Source organism: Schistocerca nitens, chromosome 12 (assembly GCF_023898315.1).
Source record: "Schistocerca nitens isolate TAMUIC-IGC-003100 chromosome 12, iqSchNite1.1, whole genome shotgun sequence".
NCBI classification, from domain to species: domain Eukaryota; kingdom Metazoa; phylum Arthropoda; class Insecta; order Orthoptera; family Acrididae; genus Schistocerca; species Schistocerca nitens.
In genome coordinates, this window is record NC_064625.1 from 176,262,934 (window position 1) to 176,285,149 (window position 22,216).

General features: G+C 43.7%; 1 protein-coding gene across 2 annotated transcripts in view; it reads left to right on the forward strand.

Moving 5' to 3' along the window:
• The window catches only part of LOC126215033 (PHD finger protein 14), a 185,090-nt gene that overhangs the window by 89,080 nt on the left and 73,794 nt on the right, over positions 1 to 22,216 (forward strand). For both annotated transcript variants that reach the window (XM_049941664.1, XM_049941665.1), the window contains exons 10-13: positions 3,790 to 3,922; positions 6,319 to 6,559; positions 12,289 to 12,448; positions 20,924 to 21,092. In XM_049941664.1, the coding sequence (XP_049797621.1) occupies positions 3,790 to 3,922; positions 6,319 to 6,559; positions 12,289 to 12,448; positions 20,924 to 21,092 (703 nt within the window). The remainder of the gene's footprint in view (positions 1 to 3,789; positions 3,923 to 6,318; positions 6,560 to 12,288; positions 12,449 to 20,923; positions 21,093 to 22,216) is intronic.

Consider the following 22,216-nt stretch of genomic DNA (forward strand, 5'->3'; position numbering starts at 1 on the left):
TCCTATTACGACACTGAAACTCTCGGAGAGGGCTGGCCGACTTAGTGACGGGTCGCGTTCTTGCAGAAATCCGGAAGAAATGGAAAAGGCGTTCTGGAACACTCCCTCTGGGATGCCATCTGTACAGAGATAAGGTTAGTGCTGGGAAACGGTAGGCAACCGAGCACAGGGCACCGGTCGGCAGAAATTAGACGGTGTGGCTAACTGAGTGTGTGTGTGCTACACTTCTAATGCAAACAGTCAGAAGGAGCATCTCCCACTGTGGACGATAGTAATAAACAAACTGTTACGATGAAGGGATTCACAGAACAGGAATGAAAAGGCACACGAAAGGCGAGAGCCAGCAAGCGCTGACGTTCGGATAAATGCCGGGTGCTGTGCACGATCACTCTGATAGAAAATTTAACCTGTGACAGCAAAGGAAAGAAAGGAAAAAATTTGAATGTTGGAGAAAAGGAGGAGAGGGCAGATCATCAATTTCTACTTTCCTCCCCATTCTTCTACAAAAGTAAAAACTTTCACAAACGTTGTTTTGTGTGTTTCTGTCGTCTGTACTCAGGAGCCACACCTCCTGTGTGTCGGTCCTGGCCAAACTATCTCTGATGGCCTAGACACGACACCAGAACACGGATAAACGAGGGACCGCTGCACAATACGAGGTCTCGTTACAACTGTGGTCCTCTAAATTGGTAAGATATGGGGGTACATATGTAGATATAGACGCTATTATAATTACTTACACACACACACAGTTTGGGACTCTTTCTTTGTTAACAAAATTTAATACTCGTGACTGCAGTTGACAGATCAGCCCGGAAGTGTATACCGAGTGCGGAACGGTACTCGTAATTGTTAACTGCTGTGGAATTGCATCTATCGTACGTGTCACAGAGGGCACCGTACCGATTGACGACAGGCGTGTCACGGTGCGAGACGAGCCTCAGATAGTGGGGCTCACAAACGAAGAAGAGTTCTGCGAGTGTGGTGACCTGCAGGACCCACAGTATCTCCTGGTCTGCAGTAACCTGGCTGATCCTTGTACTACAGAAGACCTGTAAGCAGCAAGTGACGAGGCCATCGAGACAGTGGAATTCTTGATGTCCACCTATTTGAAAATCAGTAGCGTCTTGCAGAAATTTGTTATTTTTATTATTTACTGTATTGTATATTTATTTGTTGTGTTCTTTTACTATTTTGTGTTACCTAAGTCCTGTACACGTCAAATAAATGCTGCCCGTCCCACACAGGAGCACAGACAGCTTGTTGCACTAACATCCTCCCCCCACCCCCTCTCTGGGCTCGACTGATTTTACCGTGGTATCTCTACTGGCTGAAGCTGTTTATATACATAGATTGCTGTGTGATACAATCTTCATTTGTGCTCAGTGTCCATTCACAAGTTGCTTATCGCGTGCACTGAAGCCGACGTAAAAAATTGCGGTGCAGATAGTTGCGTCACAAAGCGCCCTTCAGTATTGCGTACACAGATATCTCGACTGCTGACACGAAATTCGCAGCTCTTGCTTTCTCTCTGTCTGGTGTATTACATAGCTGGACAGTGAAGAATACAAAAAAATGAAAAAGTCCTCACGGGTGTACAGGACACGGACAGGTAGACGAGAGGACAGGAAAGTGTGAAATTTCTACAAAAATTAGATATTTTACAGAGCAATTACTCCTTTTGAAATTGAAGACGGGTGAGAATAATTATCGATTCCTACTAGACCTCGTGCAACAGAAATAAAGAAAGCAGGACACTGTGATTTAAAAAAGAAAATACTTCCTCCAAGAAGTTATCGGCTGCTCTTAAGATTCCGTGCCAACGGTAAAACGAAATGTGTCAAAAAAACTGTACTTTCGGTACGTAAACATCCTCTCTGTCATCACCGCTTTTATTCGATGTCTCGACATTGGGGATTTCTCAGCAGTACTGCAAGGGCAGAGTTTTTACTTTCTTTTTAATTTTCTCTACTGTCAGCTGTGACCTACGGTCTTTCCCTGGGCGACAAGTTTCGTTCGTGCCGTATCACATTTGTTCTCGTTGTAGTAATTTTCACTTCCACTGTCAAAGCGACACTGCTCCAGTTCGTACTGTACAGTTAGAACACTCGACCGTCCGTTTCATTCCGAGTAGTTGCCACGTTCCGCTCCTTTCCTCCGGGAACCACTGTCGGTGTGCCGCAGGAGCAGTCGAGTACACGCGGGCAGACTCCCCGTCCACTCGAGTAAAGCTCCCGTCGGCACGATCCGTGTAGCACCGTACGCACCTCCGTGTGCGGGCGTAGACTTGCGTCCGGTCCCGTGCAAAACCTGTCGATCGGGCTGGGTAGTGCGTTAGGGCAGTGCACGCGAATTGGCAGGGTCCGGTAGTGCGCTAAAAGGAACGTGCAGTCGGTGCAGCGTTACGTGGCTTTATGCTTATTACAGACTTACTATTTTATCAGTTGATTTGTTTTCACCACGTAACGCCCGCTGTTTATGTCCTCCTTCGTTGCTGAGCGACATGTCACTTTGCGTTCTGACGCCGCAACTCTTCCTTTCCTTTATCTTTACTACTTTTTACCTATATAAATGATGAACTATTGGTTTTGCCATTTAACAACTTTTTAATAACTGTGGAAGTATTCCAGGCATTGGGTCCCTCCTAATGCGTCACCTGCCTATACTTTTTACACAAACCTTTTGAGACTCGATCGATCTGTTTACAATGAGAAAGCAGAATATCTCTTCCTCTGACGTCGTCCGACATCGACCTAGGAAGCTCGACGCCCTCGCGGCCCGGGCTCTTCCGTGGCTCGCGGTAGTTTGCAGCATTCGTTTTATTCCTTGCCCACTTGACGCTACGTCGAACTTTCGTGGTGATCGTCGGGCGACGTCTTCCACGTTATCTGCAACATAAATAAACTTTCTTCCCACAGTATTTCTGAAAACCCAAAAACAAACTTAAAGAACATAATAATAGTAACTGTTCTTACAATTATTCGTATAAGTCTCGATCGATTTGATGAGGGGTTGGACAGGCCTAAGCCTTGTGACACCACACAATGTAGTGTTCCATACGTTGACTGTAGGCAGTTTGCTCGCTCTCGGAGAAGACGGCTTGGGTCATTTACTATTGAATATCGACACAATACCCATGTTAAATAATCAATGTAATGTTGTGAGGGTTACAGGGAGCAAGCAATGGTGCATTAGAAAGAAGCCACAAATCACCGAGGTAGTGTTCTATACGTTGTCTGTAGGCGCGTTACTCGCCTTTGGTGATGTCAGCATAGGTCCTGTACTAGTGAATAGCGACGCAGTTTATGTGTTAAACGATCAGTGTAACGGTGTGAGAGTTACAGTAAACTGGCACTGGTGCATCAAAGAGAAGCTACAGGATACACAGGTAGTGTTGAATTCGTTGACTGTAGACGCGTTTTTGGCATTGGAGATGTCTACATGGGTGTTTTACTATTGAATAGCGACGAAATTTCAGTTTTAAGTTGTGCGTGTAATGTTGTGAGGGTTACAGTAAAGTGGCAGTGGTGCATCCAAAAGAATCTACAGGTCTCGCAGGTAGTGTACCATATTTTCACTGTAAGTGAGTTACTCGCCCTTTGAGAAGTCGGAATGGTCCATTACTATTGAATAGCGATGCACTTTCTGTGTTAAATCGTCAATGCAAGGGAGTGGGGGTTATAGTAAATTGCCAGTGTTGCATTGGAAAGAAGCTACAGGGCTCCCAATTAGTAATAGGGTACGGCAAGGCACGACCTCGTATCGCATTCTGCTTTCTCCGTGTTCCAGTGTGGAGTTCATCGGCTACTACCTGGACCGCAACGTGAGGCTGACATCGATGAAGCACCGCCTGGAGGAGCTGCTCGACCTGAACAAGGAGCTGCAGGCGGAGCAGCAGGACTGGCGCCACAAGTACGACAAGGTGCGTGCCGCTTCTGTATGTCGTCCTCTTTTAACCGACTCTGTTCGTCCCCAGAATTAACTGGATGAGTTCTGTGCGGCACGACTGGGCGACGTGGCACGGTGGTGAGCAACATTCGAGAGGGTGACAGTTTGAATCTCTGTCCGGCCATCCATATTTAGGTTTTAGTGATTTACCCAAATCACTCCAAGAGTGCACGGATGACTATTTTGGAAAGGACAAAGCTAATTTATTTCCCCTTCCATATTCCCAGTTGTGCTTCATCTGTGGGTAATTAGACTCTAACGTCCTTCCTTATCGACAACACGAATACTATCAAACTCGGAGAAAAGTAATAAATACGAGGCGGGATCGCTGCCTAGTGTCTCCCTTCTGGAGGCAAAATATTTACGACAGCAGACAGACGAAATATTAAAGCTTTGACATTTTCCTAGCTTTCAGAGCCGTTAGTTTCAGGATGTAGAGGCTTATCTCAGTAGAGGTAAGATAGATACTGCCTACAGGAAAACTAAAGACACCTTTGGAGAAAAGAGAACGACTTGTTTGAATATCAAGAGCTCGGATGGAAACCCAGTTCTAAGCAAAGAAGGGAAAGCAGAAAGGTGGAAGGAGTATACAGAGGGTCTATACAGGGGCGATGTACTTGAGGACAATATTATGGAAATGGAAGAGGATGTAGATGAAGGTGAAATGGGAGATATGATACTGCGTGAAGAGTTTGACAGAGCACTGAAAGACCTGAGTCGAAACAAGGCCCCGGGAGTAGACAACACCCCATTAGAACTACTGACAGCCTTGGGAGAGCCAGTCCTGACAAAACTCTACCATCTGGTGAGCAAGATGTATGAGACAGGCGAAATACCCTCAGACTTCAAGAAGAATATAATAATTCCAATCCCAAAGAAAGCAGGTGTTGACAGATGTGAAAATTACCAAACTATCAGTATTAAGTCATGACTGCAAAATACTAACGTCGATTCTTTACAGACGAATGGAAAAACTGGTAAAAGCCGACTGGATGGAAGATCAGTTTGGATTCTGTAGGAATGTTGGAACACGTGAGGAAATACTGACCCTACGACTTATCTTAAAAAATAGATTAAGGAAAGGCAAACCTACGTTTCAGGCATTTGTAGACTTAGAGAAAGCTTTTGACGATGTTGACTGGAATACTCTCTTTCAAATTCTGAAGGTGGCAGGGGTAAAATACAGGGAGCGAAAGGCTATTTACAATTTGTACAGAAACCAGATGGCAGTTATAAGAGTCGAGGGATATGAAAGGGAAGCAGTGGTTTGGAAGGGAGTGAGACAGGGTTGTAACCTCTCCCCGATGTTATTCAATCTGTATATTGAGCAAGCAGTAAAAGAAACAAAAGAAAAGTTCGGAGTAGGTATTAAAACCCATGGAGAAGAAATAAAAACTTTGAGATTCGCTGATGACATTGTAATTCTGTCAGAGACAGCAAAGGAGTTGGACGAGGAGTTGAACGGAATGGACAGTGTCTTGAAAGGAGGATATAAGATGAACATCAACAAAAGCAAAACGAGGATAATGGAATGTAGTCGAATTAAATCGGGTGATGCTGAGGGAATTAGATTAGGGAATGACACACTTAAAGTAGTAAAGGAGTTTTGCTATTTGGGGAGCAAAATAACTGATGATGGTCGAAGTAGACAGGATATAAAATGTAGACTGGCAATGGCAAGGAAATCGTTTCTGAAGAAGAGAAATTTGTTATCATCGAGTATAGATTTAAGTGTCAGGAAGTCGTTTCTGAAAGTATTTGTATGGAGTGTAGCTGTGTATGGAAGTGAAACGTGGACGATAAATAGTTTGAACAAGAAGAGAATAGAAGCTTTCGAAATGTGGTGCTACAGAATAATGCTGAAGATTAGAAGGGTAGATCACATAACTAATGAGGAGGTATTGAATAGGATTGGGGAGAAGAGGAGTTTGTGGCACAACTTGACTAGAACAAGGGATCGATTGGTAGGACATGTTCTGAGGCAACAAGGGATCACAAGTTTAGCATTGGAGGGCAGTGTGGAGGGTAAAAATCGAACAGGGAGACAAAGAGATGAATATACTAAGCAGATTCAGAAGGATGTAGGCTGTAGTAGGTACTGGGAGATGAAGAAGCTTGCACAGGATAGAGTAGCATGGAGAGCTGCATCAAACCAGTCTCAGGACTGAAGACAACAACAACAAAACATTGCTTTTTTTTTATTAGTACTCACATGGATTACCTAACACTAACACACAGTGTTGTTCACCGTCAGTTGGCACCACATCACTACCTTGTGTATGTGTGTTTCCAGTGAGTTGAGTGGCCACGGTGAGTGGCAGGATGTTGTGCTGCTCACACGTACCAGCTGTCACTGACTTACCTGTGCAGCTCGTGAAGGAGAATGCGGAGCTGAGCCGCATCAACGTGGGGCTGAAGCAGGCGATCCACAAGTACCACTCGTTCCTGCTGCTGGTGTGCCCCGACAAGGGCCTGCCCTCGGTGGACGAGATGGAGAAGCGGGCGCTGCCTCCGCCGGTGCCGGCCCCGGGCAAGGGCGGGCGCGGCCCCGCCCCCCCGGATGCCGCCGCCCGTGCCGTACAGCCGCACCGCCCCCAGCACCACTCGCGCGGTAAGTGCTCGGCGTGGGCCGGTAAGTGTAATATCGGGACGGTATTCTCCACGAGTGGAAAATTAGAGGAGTGCCGTGTCCGTAAAAGATCTGCACCGGACAGAGTGTACGCAGTGTGAGGTGTGCTGTTCGAATGTGGCACGAACTGTGCAGTGTGCGAGCATATCTACTGGACCGGATTCCTCGGTGCCGAGACGCGTGTCCTAGGGTCGACAGTGTGGGTTTTTCAGTCAGGCGTTTGCATACGTATGTAATTGGTGTGTCGTTTGTGTCAGTTGGAGTTAGTTTTGAGTTGGTCAGAGTTATACTGGTAGAGTTGAATGGAACGTAAGTCCACTTCCGTAACTGAGTGGTTGGCCCGTCCGACTGAAGTGTGCGGGACCCGGGTTCAATTCTCGGTACTGTTGAGGACTCGTCCTTGTCGAAAGAACCGGAAGAGACTACATTCGAGCGCCTGAGGCCGTTGAGGAGCTACTCGAGTGGGAAATAATGGCATTTTTACACGAGGTGTCAAAGTAGGTCGAGTATTAGCCGTACGTAAATTGCTTGTCGAGATATTATCTTTAGTAATAATTACTGTTTTCAGAAATCTGTTTTTACTTTATTAATCTGTTGGAATATAGACTGAAAACCGTAAAATTGTGTAAGTTATAAATATCGAGGGCAGTACTGTGATGTGTATTCCCTCGCCAGTTTTAGTGTGCAAACATCTACTATAGTAGTACCCCTTACAAGACCCAGTTCAGTATTGTAGTATCTGTTACACGGCCTAAAACATTGTAAGCTCAGTTGGCGAATGACAGACTACAAATCCAAAAGTCTCCGTTTTGATCGTCAGTCAGTCCTAGACTTTTTCTTTTCTCTCGGTTCTCACCTCTTTTCTCTCTGACAGTGAATCGTAAAATAATGTGAAAAATGCCAAACTGCACCACACTTTGGAGTTGCACGGTAACTGGCTCGGTAAGCGAGTTCAGATGTCTGGGGAAGGCGACAGGTTACATCCGGTAGGATCGAGCCTAGAGAAGCACTACGATCTTCGGCTGACCTCTGGGTTGAGTCCAGCTTGACCTATTTTTAAAGTGTGAGTGGCATCTCATGTTTCATACACCTTTAATTTTATCAGATGTATAACAGACTGGATTGAAATTGGAAGAAGAGTATGACGGGGTCATTGTCTTTTACCGACTTTCTTTACCGTATATATCGACGACTCGGTAATGGAGACTCTAGAAATAGAGAAGGAAGTGTTGAGTCCAGAAGGAAGGACTGAGCCTGAAAGATCGAGTGCATCATGCGCTGGTAAGTCGATAGACACACAAACATACACACAAAATTCAAGCTTTCGCAACCAACGGTTGCTTCATCAGGAAAGGGGGAAGGAGAGGGAAAGATGAAAGGATGTGGGTTTTAAGGGAGAGGGTAGGGAGTCATTCCAATCCCGGGAGCAGAAAGACTTACCTTAGGGGGAAAAAAGGACAGGTATACACTTGTACACACACACACATATCCATTCGCATATATATATGTATATCATTCTGTCCAATTTGCTAGTAATACTTGATATTCATTATAAAAGCAAATAGAAGATTCTGGAAAAACATATATTGTCATCATTATCAAGAGATTGTTGTCATCAACAAAATTACGTACAGATGGTAAATTAAATGATTAATCACCAAATTGAAGGAATAAATAAAAATAATAAATTGCTGTGGAAGTGTTGGCATAGGTGGCCAGCACCTCTAATTACCATGATTAGAATTGAGTAACCAGTTGACACAAAGAATCCCATTATATTGAAAATCAGCTTAAAAGTTATTACCAAGCGATGTATTTTCATTTATTATTTAGTTTCATGTCTTCCTCTGTAATTAATATCCTTTCTAATTACATTTCTTTGCATATTGTAAATTTTAATTGTAACATTGAAATTATACAAAATTAATAATGGAATATTTTGTGAACAGTTGTTAAAATTCTATATAAGGGAAAGCAGTGACGTTGTGAGTTAGTTGTTGTCTGTTGTTGTTGAGCCTGTTAGACTCTCTGTTTGGAAATCAAAGAGATTTGTGAAGTCTGTTTTTTGTTTACATGACGAGTGTGCAGTTCGGATGTCAATTAATGTGAATAAAATTTCTTTAAACGTCAAAATTCCACATTCATTCATCAATGGACCAGGCAGAAGAAACTTAAGTTAAGTAACATTCAACAAGAATCGTTGCAACGAGTACAGATGAAAATTGACACACCCGAAACTTAAGATGACGATAATAAATGCAGGAATGTGAAAGAATACAACAGGTCAAATTCGACCTGTTGCACAGTACAGATATTTGTGGAGCATGTGAATTGGCAACTGGATGAGAGATAAAGAAATAAAATGCAAATTGCCGTGGCAAACTTAGCTTACCAGAAAAAGAAAGACTTATTATGTAGTAAAACTGTCGGTTAAATGCATCTTGTGGAGTGTTCTTGTGTACAGCCGTGAAAGCTGTACATCAAAGAAGAGAGAAAGAAACAAATTTGAATCGTGTCAGATGTGCATTGCTGTGGATGGAGACAATAAAGTGAAGCACTGAAAACCTGATTAAGAAAAGAATGTAGAGTGACTGTGACACATATTGTAAGGAAAAGGAATTCTGATAGGTACCATTGAAGGCACAGTGCAAGGACACAAGGGAAAAAAAAGCCCGACGAGGTGAAAAGACGGACTAAAGGATTAGATGGAGCCAGCAGTGATGTCAGGAAGCTGACAAAATGTATAACACCGTGTGTTGATGATGATGACTGTTAATTGTTCAGCCCAGTTGTTTCTATTCTGTAGTCGTAGTTTCGTGACGTCTTCAGCTCGGGTCATCTCCCACAGAAGTATTGCGCATTTGAATTCAACTGGCTATGTCGTAGCTGTTGTAAATACAGGGGCTGGCTTCTTACCAAACTTCAATGACTTTGTATGAATTTCCACAGGCAATAAACTACAGATAATATAGAACTTTGCAACACCATTCTGTTCCATTTCTTGCAATTGGATGAAACTCAGACAACATGAATACTTTGAAAGTGAATAAATAGACTTATTCCTCAGTTATGCAGATATAATTGACTTTTGGCTTACTTAATTGCCCAACATTTACGAATGCAATAAAATCAAAATTTAATGTCTATGTGCTTATCCTCCTCTGTGTCCCTTCCTGTTCTCTCTCTCTCTCTCTCTCTCTCTCTCTCTCTCTCTCTCTCTCTCTCTCTCTCTCTCCATGTACTTCAACAACAATAACTAAACTGATGCCTCGCACTATAACTATTCAAAACAAGCAGGAGAAGCTCGTGTTGTAAATTTTTCCTGAACACAGTGTGAGGCAATCGAGGGGATGAGGATTTTGTAGAGCAGTTTCTGTCAAACAGAACGAAATAGTAAACCTGTGAGGTGCAAGCAGTCTGTGTGCTCCCCCTCCCTCTCCTGAAATACTAGAAATTAATATGTGGCAGACTAGTGTAATCTCTTCCACCGCACCATCCACATGTACCTTCTACTGTCCACGCAGTTTCAAAAGACCGAGGGAGTAGACGAATTGGTGGAAATCAAACGTCGTCGGTAAGTATAACAGTTTACGCTCGCTAACCGTGTTGTCTGACAGATTGTACTCTGCTTAATGCATCTGACGTGTCTACGAATGAGACAATTTCAAACTTGGCTACTTGTAACTCTTCAGCATTCGATAACTCGTCGTGTCAGTTTTGTGGGAATGGAGTGTTTCATTTGTGGCAGTGTGGTGCATCTCTGAGGTGTACCAGCTCGTGCCTATCACACTTTTCTGGGGCACCGGACGGGATGAACAGACACATTCTCCACTTCTAGCACTACTCGATTTCTTCCTGTTGGGAATCCTAAAAGATGTATCTTATTTGTACAGTGTTTTTCTTTTTGTAATGTATGTACATTTTTGTGCGCTCTGTACCTGTAGTGCAACATTACTCACCTTAGTTTCCATAATAAAATAATAGACATGCAAACCTAGTTTTTCTATTAATAATAACAAATGAGAAGTTCCGGTGCACGACGCCGTAGGTGTGTGTAGGCTCGTGCATTACCGGCAGTGGTCGCATCCCGACAGGACCCTCTGTGAGTCTTTTAGTGTATTGTCGGAACTTTCTCATCTCGTCTTGAAATATGTTAGCAGCTAGTTTTCTGTTACCACAGGGCTGGCTATCTCATCGTAGTAGTGCTTTAAGAGCTACAAAGGTACTCGTCTGCAGTTCATTCTCAGGTTTGTAAAAAAGGTCAAACGGTGTATAGTGTGATGACGAATTAGGTGACCTCAGATATTTTGTACAGACCGGGACTGAAAATGGAAGATACAGACAGAAAATCTTTGTATTCACCGTACTTCACAAGACTTTAAAGCGAGTAGCTTATTCCCTCTTTTTGCATTGCAAACAGTGTTCACGACTTTGTTTCCATTTTAGGAGCGCCGATTCCAGCATACTCGAGCTATTTGTACAGTGGGATAAATATGCAGTCACCAATTGTAGTGCTAAGTTTAGCACATAATTCTGACAAATTTGGCCGACGTCGGTCATAATGAGGCAATCTGCCAAAAATGCAGATGTCCTCTGAAGAATTGGGGACAGATTCAAATTTAATTATTATTTAATTTTTTTTACGAGTGAAGAGTTTGATTATTTTACTTGTTTCCTCGACTACATACAGTTTGAGAAGTGAATTGATATGTGATAATGAAATGTAAAGACAATGTACCAAAGAAGTCGGACGTAAGTTGCACACAGAGATGATCTGCTATATGAAATTTACGGTTTTGTCAGTATTTTGTTGCATATGTGTGATCTACTGCAAGTGAGCTCAATCTGACTCGCTGCTCCAAAGACTGCTCAGGAAGGGAGAGGGGATTAGAGAGAGAGGCCCAAGGGGTGTGGGAGGGAGGAAAAGAGGCGAGCTACAGGAATGAGAGTAGACGGACAGTGACATCGTGCCCCCGAGGTTTCCACTCCGAAACCGGTTGTGCGTAATCTGTAGAAAAGATTCACCCTTCAGATATCCAGTTTTCAACATCCCTGTACTCTCGTAAATCAGACAACATAATAACTATACTGCTCAACAGAGAGTTCCCATAGAAGTCTAGTATTTTTCTTCTCGATTCTCTCGTGTTTTATTGAATTGTGTGTACTAAAATAAAATACTATTCCTGTAACACACATTTTCTTATCTTTTAAGTGGACAATAATCGTGTTCCTATCACATTCTTGTATTTTTAATGCCATTTAAAATGACCCCGAATTTGCCAGTTTATGGCCAGGTACCGAACGGTAGGAGGGCAGTGCAGACAGTGTCGAGTGTCGTGCAGTCGCTCGATGTCCCCCCACCCCCAAAAAAAACTTACGGCACCGTTATTCCGAGCACGGTGTCGACATCCGAAAGCGAGCGGCACTTCCTCGACAGTACCGCGCAGCCGAACGTCGGACGGGAAGTGGGGTGGCGAGCGAGGAGAGAACGGAGGCACCGGTCCCGAGGCCAAATCGCACGTCGACAGATCGTACCCGAGAAAAGCTTTCCACGTACCGTACAGTACCTCACCGATACAAAACGACGTACGAGGCTCTCTCTCAATCTCTCGTTCGAAAATATACAGTGTATCTTAGTTGTGATACTTGTAACATAAATAAAAATGACTCGTATTGCCTATAGTCTGATGTAACTGTCGTTGTCGGTCCAGAGGGCGGCGGCAGCCTGCCGCTGAACGAGTGTGGGACGTGCCGGCAGACGACGGACCAGCACCTGCTGGCCAAGTGTGACACGTGCCATCTGTTCTACCACCTGGGCTGCCTCAACCCGCCCCTCACCCGCATGCCCAAGAAGACCAAACTCATGGGCTGGTAAGTACTCGTGAAAGTGAACGTACTGCGAGCGCGAGGTCAGTGCGGCACTCCGGTAAGGGTTTCACTGGGCACTCGAGACCGGAGTCGGAAAAATATGTATAACGGTAAGGCGGCCACTTCCGAACCGTATTTTGTTCCGGGGGCAGATGTGGACTCTGACCACAATTTATTGGTTGTGAACTGGAGATTAAAACTGAACCAGTTGCTGAAAGGTACAAAATCGAACGAACTAGTGTTTGTGTGAGTTTCGGAGGAAGCATTGATAATTTTTGACTGAAGCAGGGGAGAGGAATATATTATAAGACAAACAGATACACTATGTGATAAAAAGTATCCAGACACTCCAAAAGACATAAGCTTTTCATATTAGCTGCATTGTGCTGCCACCTGCTGCCAGGTACTCCATATTAGTGACCTCTGTAGTCATTAGACACCCTGAGAGAGCAGAATGGGGCACTCCACAGAACTTGTGGACTTTAAATGTGGTCAGGTGATTGGGTGTCACTTGTGTCATACGTCTGTATGTGACATTTCCACACTCCTAAACATCCCTAAGTCCACTGTTTCCGATGTGATAGTCGAGTGGAAATGTGAAGGGACACGTACGGCACGAAAGCGCACGTGCTGACCTCGTCTGTTGACTGACAGAGACCGCCGACAGTTGAAAAGGGCCATAGTGTGTTAAACGCAAACATCTATCCAGACCATCACAAAGGAATTCCAAACGGCATCAGGATCCACTGCAAGTACTATGACAGTTAGATGGGAGGTGAGAAAACTTGGATTTCATGGTCGAAAGGCTGCTATAAGCCACACATCACGCCGGTAAATGCCTAATGATGCCTCACTTGGTTTAATGGCTGTAAACATTGGACAATTGAACAGTGGGAAAACGTTGTGTGGAGTGACAAATCACGGTACACAGTGTGGCAATTCGATGGCAGGGTGTGGGTATGGCGAATGCTCGGTGAACGTCATGTGCCAGCGTGTGTACTGCCAGCAGTAAAATTCGGAGGCTGTGGTGTTACGGTGTGGTCGTGTTTTTCATGGAGGGGGCTTGCACCCCTTGTTGTTCTGCGTGGCACTATCAGAGCTCAGGCCTACATTGATGTTTTAAGCACATTCTTACTTCCCACTGTTGAAGATCGATTAGGGGGTGGCGATTGCATCTTTAGACACGATCGAGCACGTGTTCATAATGCACAGCCTGCGATAGAGTGGTTACGCGACAATAACGTCCCTGTAATGGACTGCCCTGCACAGAGTCCTGACCTGAATCCTATAGAACATGTTTGGGATGTTTTGGAACGCTGACTTTCTGTCAGGTCTCACCGACTGACATCGATACCTCTCCTCAGTGCAGTACTCCGTGAAGAATGGGCTGCCATTCCCGAAGAAACCTTCCAGCATGTGATTGAACGTATGCCTGTGAGAGTGAAAGCTGTCATCGAGGCTAAGGGTGGGCCAACACCGTACTGAATTCCGGCATTACTGATGGAGGGCGCCACAAACTTGTAAGTCATTTTCAGCCAGGTGTCCAGATACTTTTGACGATATAGTGTAGCTTCGAGAGATGAAATAGCGAATAGGTAAAAAGACGAGGACCAATAGACATCTTTAGATGAAATGGGGAAAATATAGTAATGCTGCAAAATAGGCAAAAGGGTACACAAGTGTCTAAAATAAGATATTGACAGAAAACACAAAACGGCTAGTCGGGAATTGCTCGAGGACAAACGTAATGCTGTAAAAGTATGAGACACTAGGGGAAAGATAGATGCCACCAGTAGGAAAATTACAGAGAAAAAAAGCAGCTGTATGGATATGAAGAGGTCAGATGGCAAGCCAGTATTCAGCAAAGAAGAGAAATCCAAAAGATGGAACGAGTACATAAGAAGAGTTGTACAAAGAAAAGAAGTTCGAGGCAGTATTATAGAAAACGAAGTAGGAGTACACAGAGGTGAGATGCGAGGTACAGTACTGCGAGACAGATTTGACAGAGCACTGAAAAAGCTTAGTCACTCTTAGTTCTGTCAAAATTACTGAGAACCTGGGGAGAGCCAGCTACAACAGAAGTATTCCACCGGTGTGTGTGATACGAGACTGGTGAAATGCCCCCAGACCTCGAGAAGAATGTAATAATTCCAGTTCTGAAGAAGAAAAGTGCTGTCAGGTGTGAATATTACTGAGCTATCAATTGAACAAGTCACAGTTGCAAAGTACTTTTGTAAATTATTGACAGAAAATGGAAAGTGTGGTGAAAGCCGACCAGCTGGAACATCGGGTCCGGTTCCCGAGAAACGTGGGAACACATGAAGCGATACTGACTCACTATTTATCTCGAAAGATAAGTTGAAAAAAGCCAAACAAAAATATATGATTTGTAGATTAGGGAAAGGTTTTGACAATTTTGATTGCAATACACTGTTTGGAATTCTGAAATTATCAGAGAGAAAATACAGGGAGTGAAAGTCTGAGTAGGAAGAAACAGTCTAGGTTGCAAAGACAGCTGTCATTGTAACCTAGACTGTTTCTTCATTCCGAAAATACGTTACAGTCACCTCACCGTGGCTGTAGAGTGGGAGGATTCGTACAGGAAGTGAAAGATTATCCACAATTTGTGCAGAAACGATACTGTACATACAGGGTGTTACAAAAAGGTATGGCCAAACTTTCAGGAAGCATTCCTCACACACAAAGAAAGAAAATATGTTATGTGGACATGTGTCCGGAAATGCTTACTTTCCATGTTAGAGCTCATTTTATTACTTCTCTTCAAATCACATTAATCAGGGAATGGAAACACACAGCAACAGAACGTACCAGCGTTACTTCAAACACTTTGTTACAGGAAATGTTCAAAATGTCCTCCGTTAGCGAGGATACGTGCATCCACCCTCCGTCGCACGGAATCCCTGATGCGCTGATGCACTGATGCAGCCCTGGAGAATGGCGTATTGTATCACAGCCGTCCACAATACAAGCACGAAGAGTCTCTACATTTGGTAACGGGGTTGCGTAGACAAGAGCTTTCAAATGTCCCCATAAATGAAAGTCGAGAGGGTTGAGGTCAGGAGAGCGTGGAGGCCAAGGAATTGGTCCGCCTCTACCAATCCGTCGGTCACCGAATCTGTTGTTCAGAAGCGTACGAACACTTCGACTGAAATGTGCAGAGCTCCATCGTGCATGAATCACATGTTGTGTCGTACTTGTAAAGGACATGTTCTAGCAGCACAGGTAGAGTATCCCGTATGAAATCATGATAATGTGCTCCATTGAGCGTAGGTGGAAGAACAAACTAAAATGAGCTCTAACATGGAAAGCAAGCATTTCCGGACACATGTCCACATAACATCTTTTCTTTATTTGTGTGTGAGGAATGTTTCCTGAAAGTTTGGTCGTACCTTTTTGTAACACCCTGTATAAGAGTAGAAGAGCTTGGGAGGAAGTTGTAAAATGTGTCTGTTTTTCGGATTGAAGGATAGTTCTAGTAGGAGTATAATAACTTCTTTATTGTCCTTCTGGAAACCTAAAAACAGTTCGTCACGATTTACAATTACAAATTAACACCGCTTTGTCTGTGGTTCCGACCAAAATACAGTTCTATGGATTTGGCTCCAAATAACTCGTTGGAGCCACAACTAAACACTGAACTGACCAACACTCAAAGAACTGTTTTGCTATGCAAAAGTCTACTTCAAGGCATTACACTGTCGTCACCGACGGTCCGTCGTCGAGAGTGCAACTGAGGGACTGCGATCGGTCGGCGCACAAATCGGCCAGCTCTGGACGTCGGGAACTGTCTACAGTGGTTCCTAGGTTCCTTAACTAGCTATTCTCCAGGAAGAGATGTGCTGCCCTGTAGTAACTCGTGACCGGATGTCACCTGGAAAAGTATCCGGTGGTCCCTCGGTGTACCTCGTCGTGGTCTGGGGACATACTCAAAAAGCCCACGTGTCTGCTACGGACTGTGCAAGCATCGCTTTTCCCGATTTGCGTGTTACGGCCGTCTCGTGTGCTGTGGCCGGTTTCCTAGGACACTGTAGCAGAAGTTACTGTTTGACGAGTGACTGAGACGGTGTTGTAGCCTATCACTCACATTTTCCAATCTGCACATTGATCGAATGATAAGTGTAACAGAATTAGAATCCCACGGAGAAGAAGTGGAAACTTTAAGGTTTGCCGGTAACATTTATACTGCACAGACAGCAAAGAGCACAGAACATCAGTTGAAAGGAATGGGTACTGTCTCAAAAAGTAGTTATGAGGGGAATATGAGTAAAAGTAAGTAAAGATTAATGGGATACAACAAGTTCTGTGATGCCGAGAAATTAGATTGTAACTTACATGCTGAAAGTAGTAAAGGAGATGTAAAATGTGGATTGGCAACAGAAAGAAGAGAAGTCCCTATGCATCTGATATAAAAGTAAGCATTATAAAATCTCTTTCCAAAAGTACTTTTTTGGTGCGTATCTTAGTACGGAAGTGAAATGTGGATGATAAACAGTATGGAGAAGAAAATAGGTGCTTATGAAATGAGGAGACACGGAAGAGTGGCAAACATCAGGCAGGTATATCGAGTAACTAATGAGGAGTTATCAAACAGAATTGGGGAGAAAAGAGCTATATGCTTCAAGTTGGCTATATGAAGCCATTAGTCGAGAGGACACATTTTAGGCACAGAGAAATATTTCGTTCGTGACGGAGGGAAGTGTGGGAAACGAGAATTGTAGGGCGAGACGAAGGCACAAATACGGGAAGCGGGACGAAATGGACATCGGTCGCAGCAGTCGTTCGGAAGTGAAGAAGCCTGTGGAGTGTAGAGTAGTGTTAAGAACTGTCTGTATTGTCTGTCCTTTAGTTATTTCTTTACTTCTGTACATGTTATTAAGGTGTTTTCTTTTTATGTCAACTATTGCTCCTCCATCGGAGAAGAATCTGCGAGTCGACTTACCTAGCGAGGGCATCACAGATCATTTCCTGAGTGGCAGTACGGAGGCACTACAGGGACAAGTTGAGTGTTGTGGCAGTTATGGAAGCCTACAGTCTCCTCGGTGGCAAAATAAGAAAAAAATGTCGTTCAATCAAAGAATACAATTAGCCTTTACTTCCCAAGCAACATCCAAAAACAAAATAGAAAGACGAGAAAATTATACTGCTGGGCCAGGTATCCTGCTGGACCAGCTATCCTGTGCTCCACAAATTATAATATATTGTAGATAGGCATTTCTTGTGTTCTATAGATTATACTTACAGTCATTGCAAGATTAAAATGATAATAATAACAAAAAGTTTTCAATTTGCTTGAGGTCAGACGGGGAGTTGTACGTATTGTTCGGAAAAAAATCAATAATAATAGAGTGTGTGAATAAACCGTAGGAGATTACAGGTAAGGTACTGACCAGGAGAACAGAAGGCACAAGTCTCATTTGGGAAGCGACACCAGTATAGAAGTCGTACGAACAGGTGGAGGTGAAGGGCAAAAATAGCAAGTGTGTCCGGAACTATCTTGTGAGGAAAGAAGGAGAATAAGAAGAGCATTCTGTGAAGAAGTAGAAGAATTGGGAGTGATTCAGAGAATGAAGAATACTGCTGAAAGAGGAAAGAACGTAAGAAGTGAAGGCAGTAGTATAATCATTTCCCATAGACAGCTGGGATAGTCACATAAAGTATAATGTTATATTTATAACAATAACACCAGAAAACAGTGATGACGTCAGTGATGATGTGCAGATGTGAAACAATGTTTACTTCTTTTTCATAGCAAAAATAAAAAAAAATAAAAAAATAAAAAAGTCTGAAATGTAACACCACTGCAATGTATTTCATCATTTTCTTTTTCATGCAGTTATGTGCCTCAGCCAAGTGAAGTATGAGCTTCACAATGAGGACACTTCTGTTTTGTGATGCCTTCTGTCTGTGTGTGTGTGTGTGTGTGTGTGTGTGTGTGTGTGTCTGTACTGTATTACTTCCTTTTGTATCGTCTCTTGTGTTGGCTTCTCCTTCAGCATTTCTCTCACCGTGTCATTCCTTATTCTGTCCTTTCTAATAAGTACTGTTCCGCTTCTTTGAAATTTTGTCTCACAAGCCTGTATCCTGTATACCTGCTTCTTCTTTGTTACCTACATTTCCAATCCCTACACAAGTACTGGAGTGTAATGTGCTCAGTATAACATTGTTAGCTTTTTGATGGTGCATCCTTGCTTCCTTCGCTCTACCTTTCCGTTTCACTAATCTTGTAATCGTTTCTTTAGAATTTCCGCTCTAGTACTTGTATCTGTCACTACTCTAACTTTATTCCTCATTCCCTCAGTCATTTTGCACTGGTTTGCATCGAGTTTCAATCTGTACTGTCCCCCGACCTCCTCGTTTACATTTAGTCTTCGTTGTGCCTCACTTTCTACATCTCGACACACTTTCGAATCATCTGCAAACATTTTGCTTTCACTCACTCGTCTCCCATTTGCGCTGCTGCTCCTGCCTTTATCTCATCCATAATGGTGTTCTGACTGATCTGTGTCACGTTGTCCTATTTTTACACAACTCACACTTCCTCAACACATTTCCTTTATTCTTCTTGTAATGAGCCTCCGTGTTCCCCTTTTCTGAAGTGTTTCCCTTAACACACCATTGCTTGTCTTCTTGTTACTAAATCCTTTCTGTTATTTTGTGTGTGTGTGTGTGTGTGTGTGTGTGTGTGTGTGTGTGTGAGTGTGAGAGAGAGAGAGACACAGAGAGAGAGAGAGAGAGAGAGAGAGAGAGCTGCCTTACATAAAAAAATTAGATCCACTGTCAACCTCCCCAGTCTAAACCTCTATCGTTCCTCTCTTGATACTCCCATTACTGTCTTTTGTACTGTCTTTCCCAGGATATTCACAAATACCACATCAGTGTGATGCTTCGAAGTAATATCCCTATAATTTGAGATCTGTAACCGTTCTTAAAAATTGGCACCGCGATTTGCTTTTTCCAATATTCAGATGTCCTTATTTCTTTCGTATCACTCTCATAATCCAATAGAGCCACCTCCACACTTCTTTCATTCAGTCCAGGCACTTTTCCTCCTTTTGTGGACTTTATCGCTCCTCTACGTTTGTCCAGGTCAGATTCCTCTCGACTTCTTCCACACCCCCGGTCCCGTCATTTTTCTCTTCCATATTTCTGTTGTGTTGTTGTTGTTGTTGTGGTCTACAGTCCTGAGATTGGTTTGATGCAGCTCTCCATGCTACTCTATCCTGTGCAAGCTTCTTCATCTCCCAGTACCTACTGCAGCCTACATTCTTTTGAATCTGCTTAGTGTATTCATCTCTTGGTCTCCCTCTATGATTTTTACCCTCCACGCTGCCCTCCAGTACTAAATTGGTGATCTCTTGATGCCTCAGAACATGTCCTACCAACCGAGCCCTTCTTCTAGTCAAGTTATGCCACAAACTCCTGTTCTCCCCAATTCTGTTCAATACCTCATCATTAGTTATGTGATCTACCCATCTAATCTTCAGCATTCTTCTGTAGCACCACATTTCGAAAGCTTCTATTCTCTTCTTGCCCAAACTATTTATCGTCCATGTTTCACTTCCTTACATGGCTACACTCCATACAAATACTTTCAGAATCGACTTCCTGACATTTACATCTATACTCGACGTTAACAAATTTCTCTTGTTCAGAAACGCTTTCCTTGCCATTGCCAGTCTACATTTTATATCCTCTCTACTTCGACCATCATCAGTTCTTTTGCTCCCCAAATAGCAAAACTCCTTTACTACTTTAAGTGTCTCATTTCCTAATCTAATTCCCTCAGAATCACCCGACGTAACTCGACTACATTCCATTATCCCCGTTTTGCTTTTGTTTATATTCACCTTATATCCTCCTTTCAAGACACTATCCATTCCGTTCAACTGCTCTGCCAAATCCTTTGCTGTCTCTGAGAGAATTACAATGTCTTCGGCGAACCTCAAAGTTTTTATTTCTTCTCCACGGATTTTAATACCTACTCCAAATTTTTCTTTTGTTTCCTTCACTGCTTGCTCAATATACAGATTGAATAACATCTGGGAGAGGCTACAACCCTGTCTCACTCCCTTCCCAACCACTGCTTCCCTTTCGTGTCCCTCGACTCTTATAACTGCCACCTGGTTTCTGTACAAATTGTAAATAGCTTTTCACTCCCTGTATTAGGGTTAAGGGTTTAGTATTCCATCCAATCCACATCTCCCCGAGTCCCTGTACGTTCTCAGCTTCCTTTCCCCATTTATTTGTGTTCTGGACATTTTCCACTGTGCTTCTCTTCGTAACCTTGACCGCTCCGTAAATGATCTTCTTACTCCCGTCGGTGCCCTCGTCCGTCGCTTTTGTCCGTTCGTCCATTCATTTCCTCCGACAGTGCACAGTTAAACGAGTCACCGGTATCACTTTACGCATTTGCTTTACTCTACCAATTTGTACTGTCAGTCGTAACCTGTGTTGCAGGCAGTGCTCAGAGTGTGACAAGGAGTCTTCCGGTTCGGATGTGGAGTGTGTGGACACGGACGCTCCTCGCAAGCTGCGCCACAAGGACGCGTCGGGTGGCAGCTCCGGCGGCCGTCAGTCGTCCGCAGAGCCCGGCGCCGGCTCTTCTGACCCGCAGGTCACTCCCAAGGTGAGTGGCCGGCCACGAATCGTCTCGACCCGACCGATCTGTCACGTGTTGTCGGTACCATTTATGCACATTATTTTGGCAATTTCCTCGGCTGTCGTCTACAGATAGTCGACGTCGACCCCGAGGTATAAATAGCAGTGCGACTGTGACACTGTCAGTACTGCACGGTGCGGTCGGTGTCCCAGCAGCGAGTACACGAAACGGCACGGCGCTGCTCACAGAATCTGAATGAAGCAGATGGCTGTGCCAGTTTTCAAACTATTGTACATAAAATGCAATCGACAACTAAACTGAATATCTGAAAACACACTAATGATTAGAATGAGATTTTCACTCTGCAGTGGAGTGTGCGCTGATATGAAACTTCCTGGATGATTAAAACTGTGTGCGGACCGAGACTCGAACTCGGGACCTTTGCCTTTTGCGGGCAAGTGTTCTACCAACTGAGCTACCCAAGCACGACTCACGCCCCGTCCTCACAGCTTTACTTCTGCCAGTACCTCGCCTCCTACCTTTGAAACTTTACAGAAGCTCTCCTGCGAAACTTGCAGAACTAGCCATCCTGCAGGAGAGCTTCTGTAAAGTTTGGAAGGTAGGAGGTGAGGTACTGGCAGAAGTAAAGCTGTGAGGACGGGGCGGGAGTTGGTAGAGCACTTGCCCGCGAAAGGCAAAGGTCCCGAATTCGAGTCTTGGTCCGGCACACAGTTTTAATCTGCCAGGAAGTTTCACACTACTGATTACTTTGACTGTTTGTTGCAGAAATGTGTTAGTGGAATGTAAAAATATCAGGCGTTGCTGGCATGTGTGCATATGTACTCATACGTTAAGAGGCACACGGAAATGAACGAACATTTTCTAGCTTTTGGAAAAATCCTTTAACAAGCTTGAGGAACACACACACACACACACACTTGTCTAGCAACTATTGCAGGATGTATATACAGCTAATTTGGTTGCATAAAAGTTTTGTCAATTGATCATGGTTTTGATTGCACTAGGGCAGTCTTTATCAGAATAAAAAGTTGCATGGAATACATGTAATCTCAATGTGGTTAGTAACGTCTGAGCATAAGTGCTCATATCAACCAGAAATGTCACAGGAATAAAAATTAAAATGTAAAAGT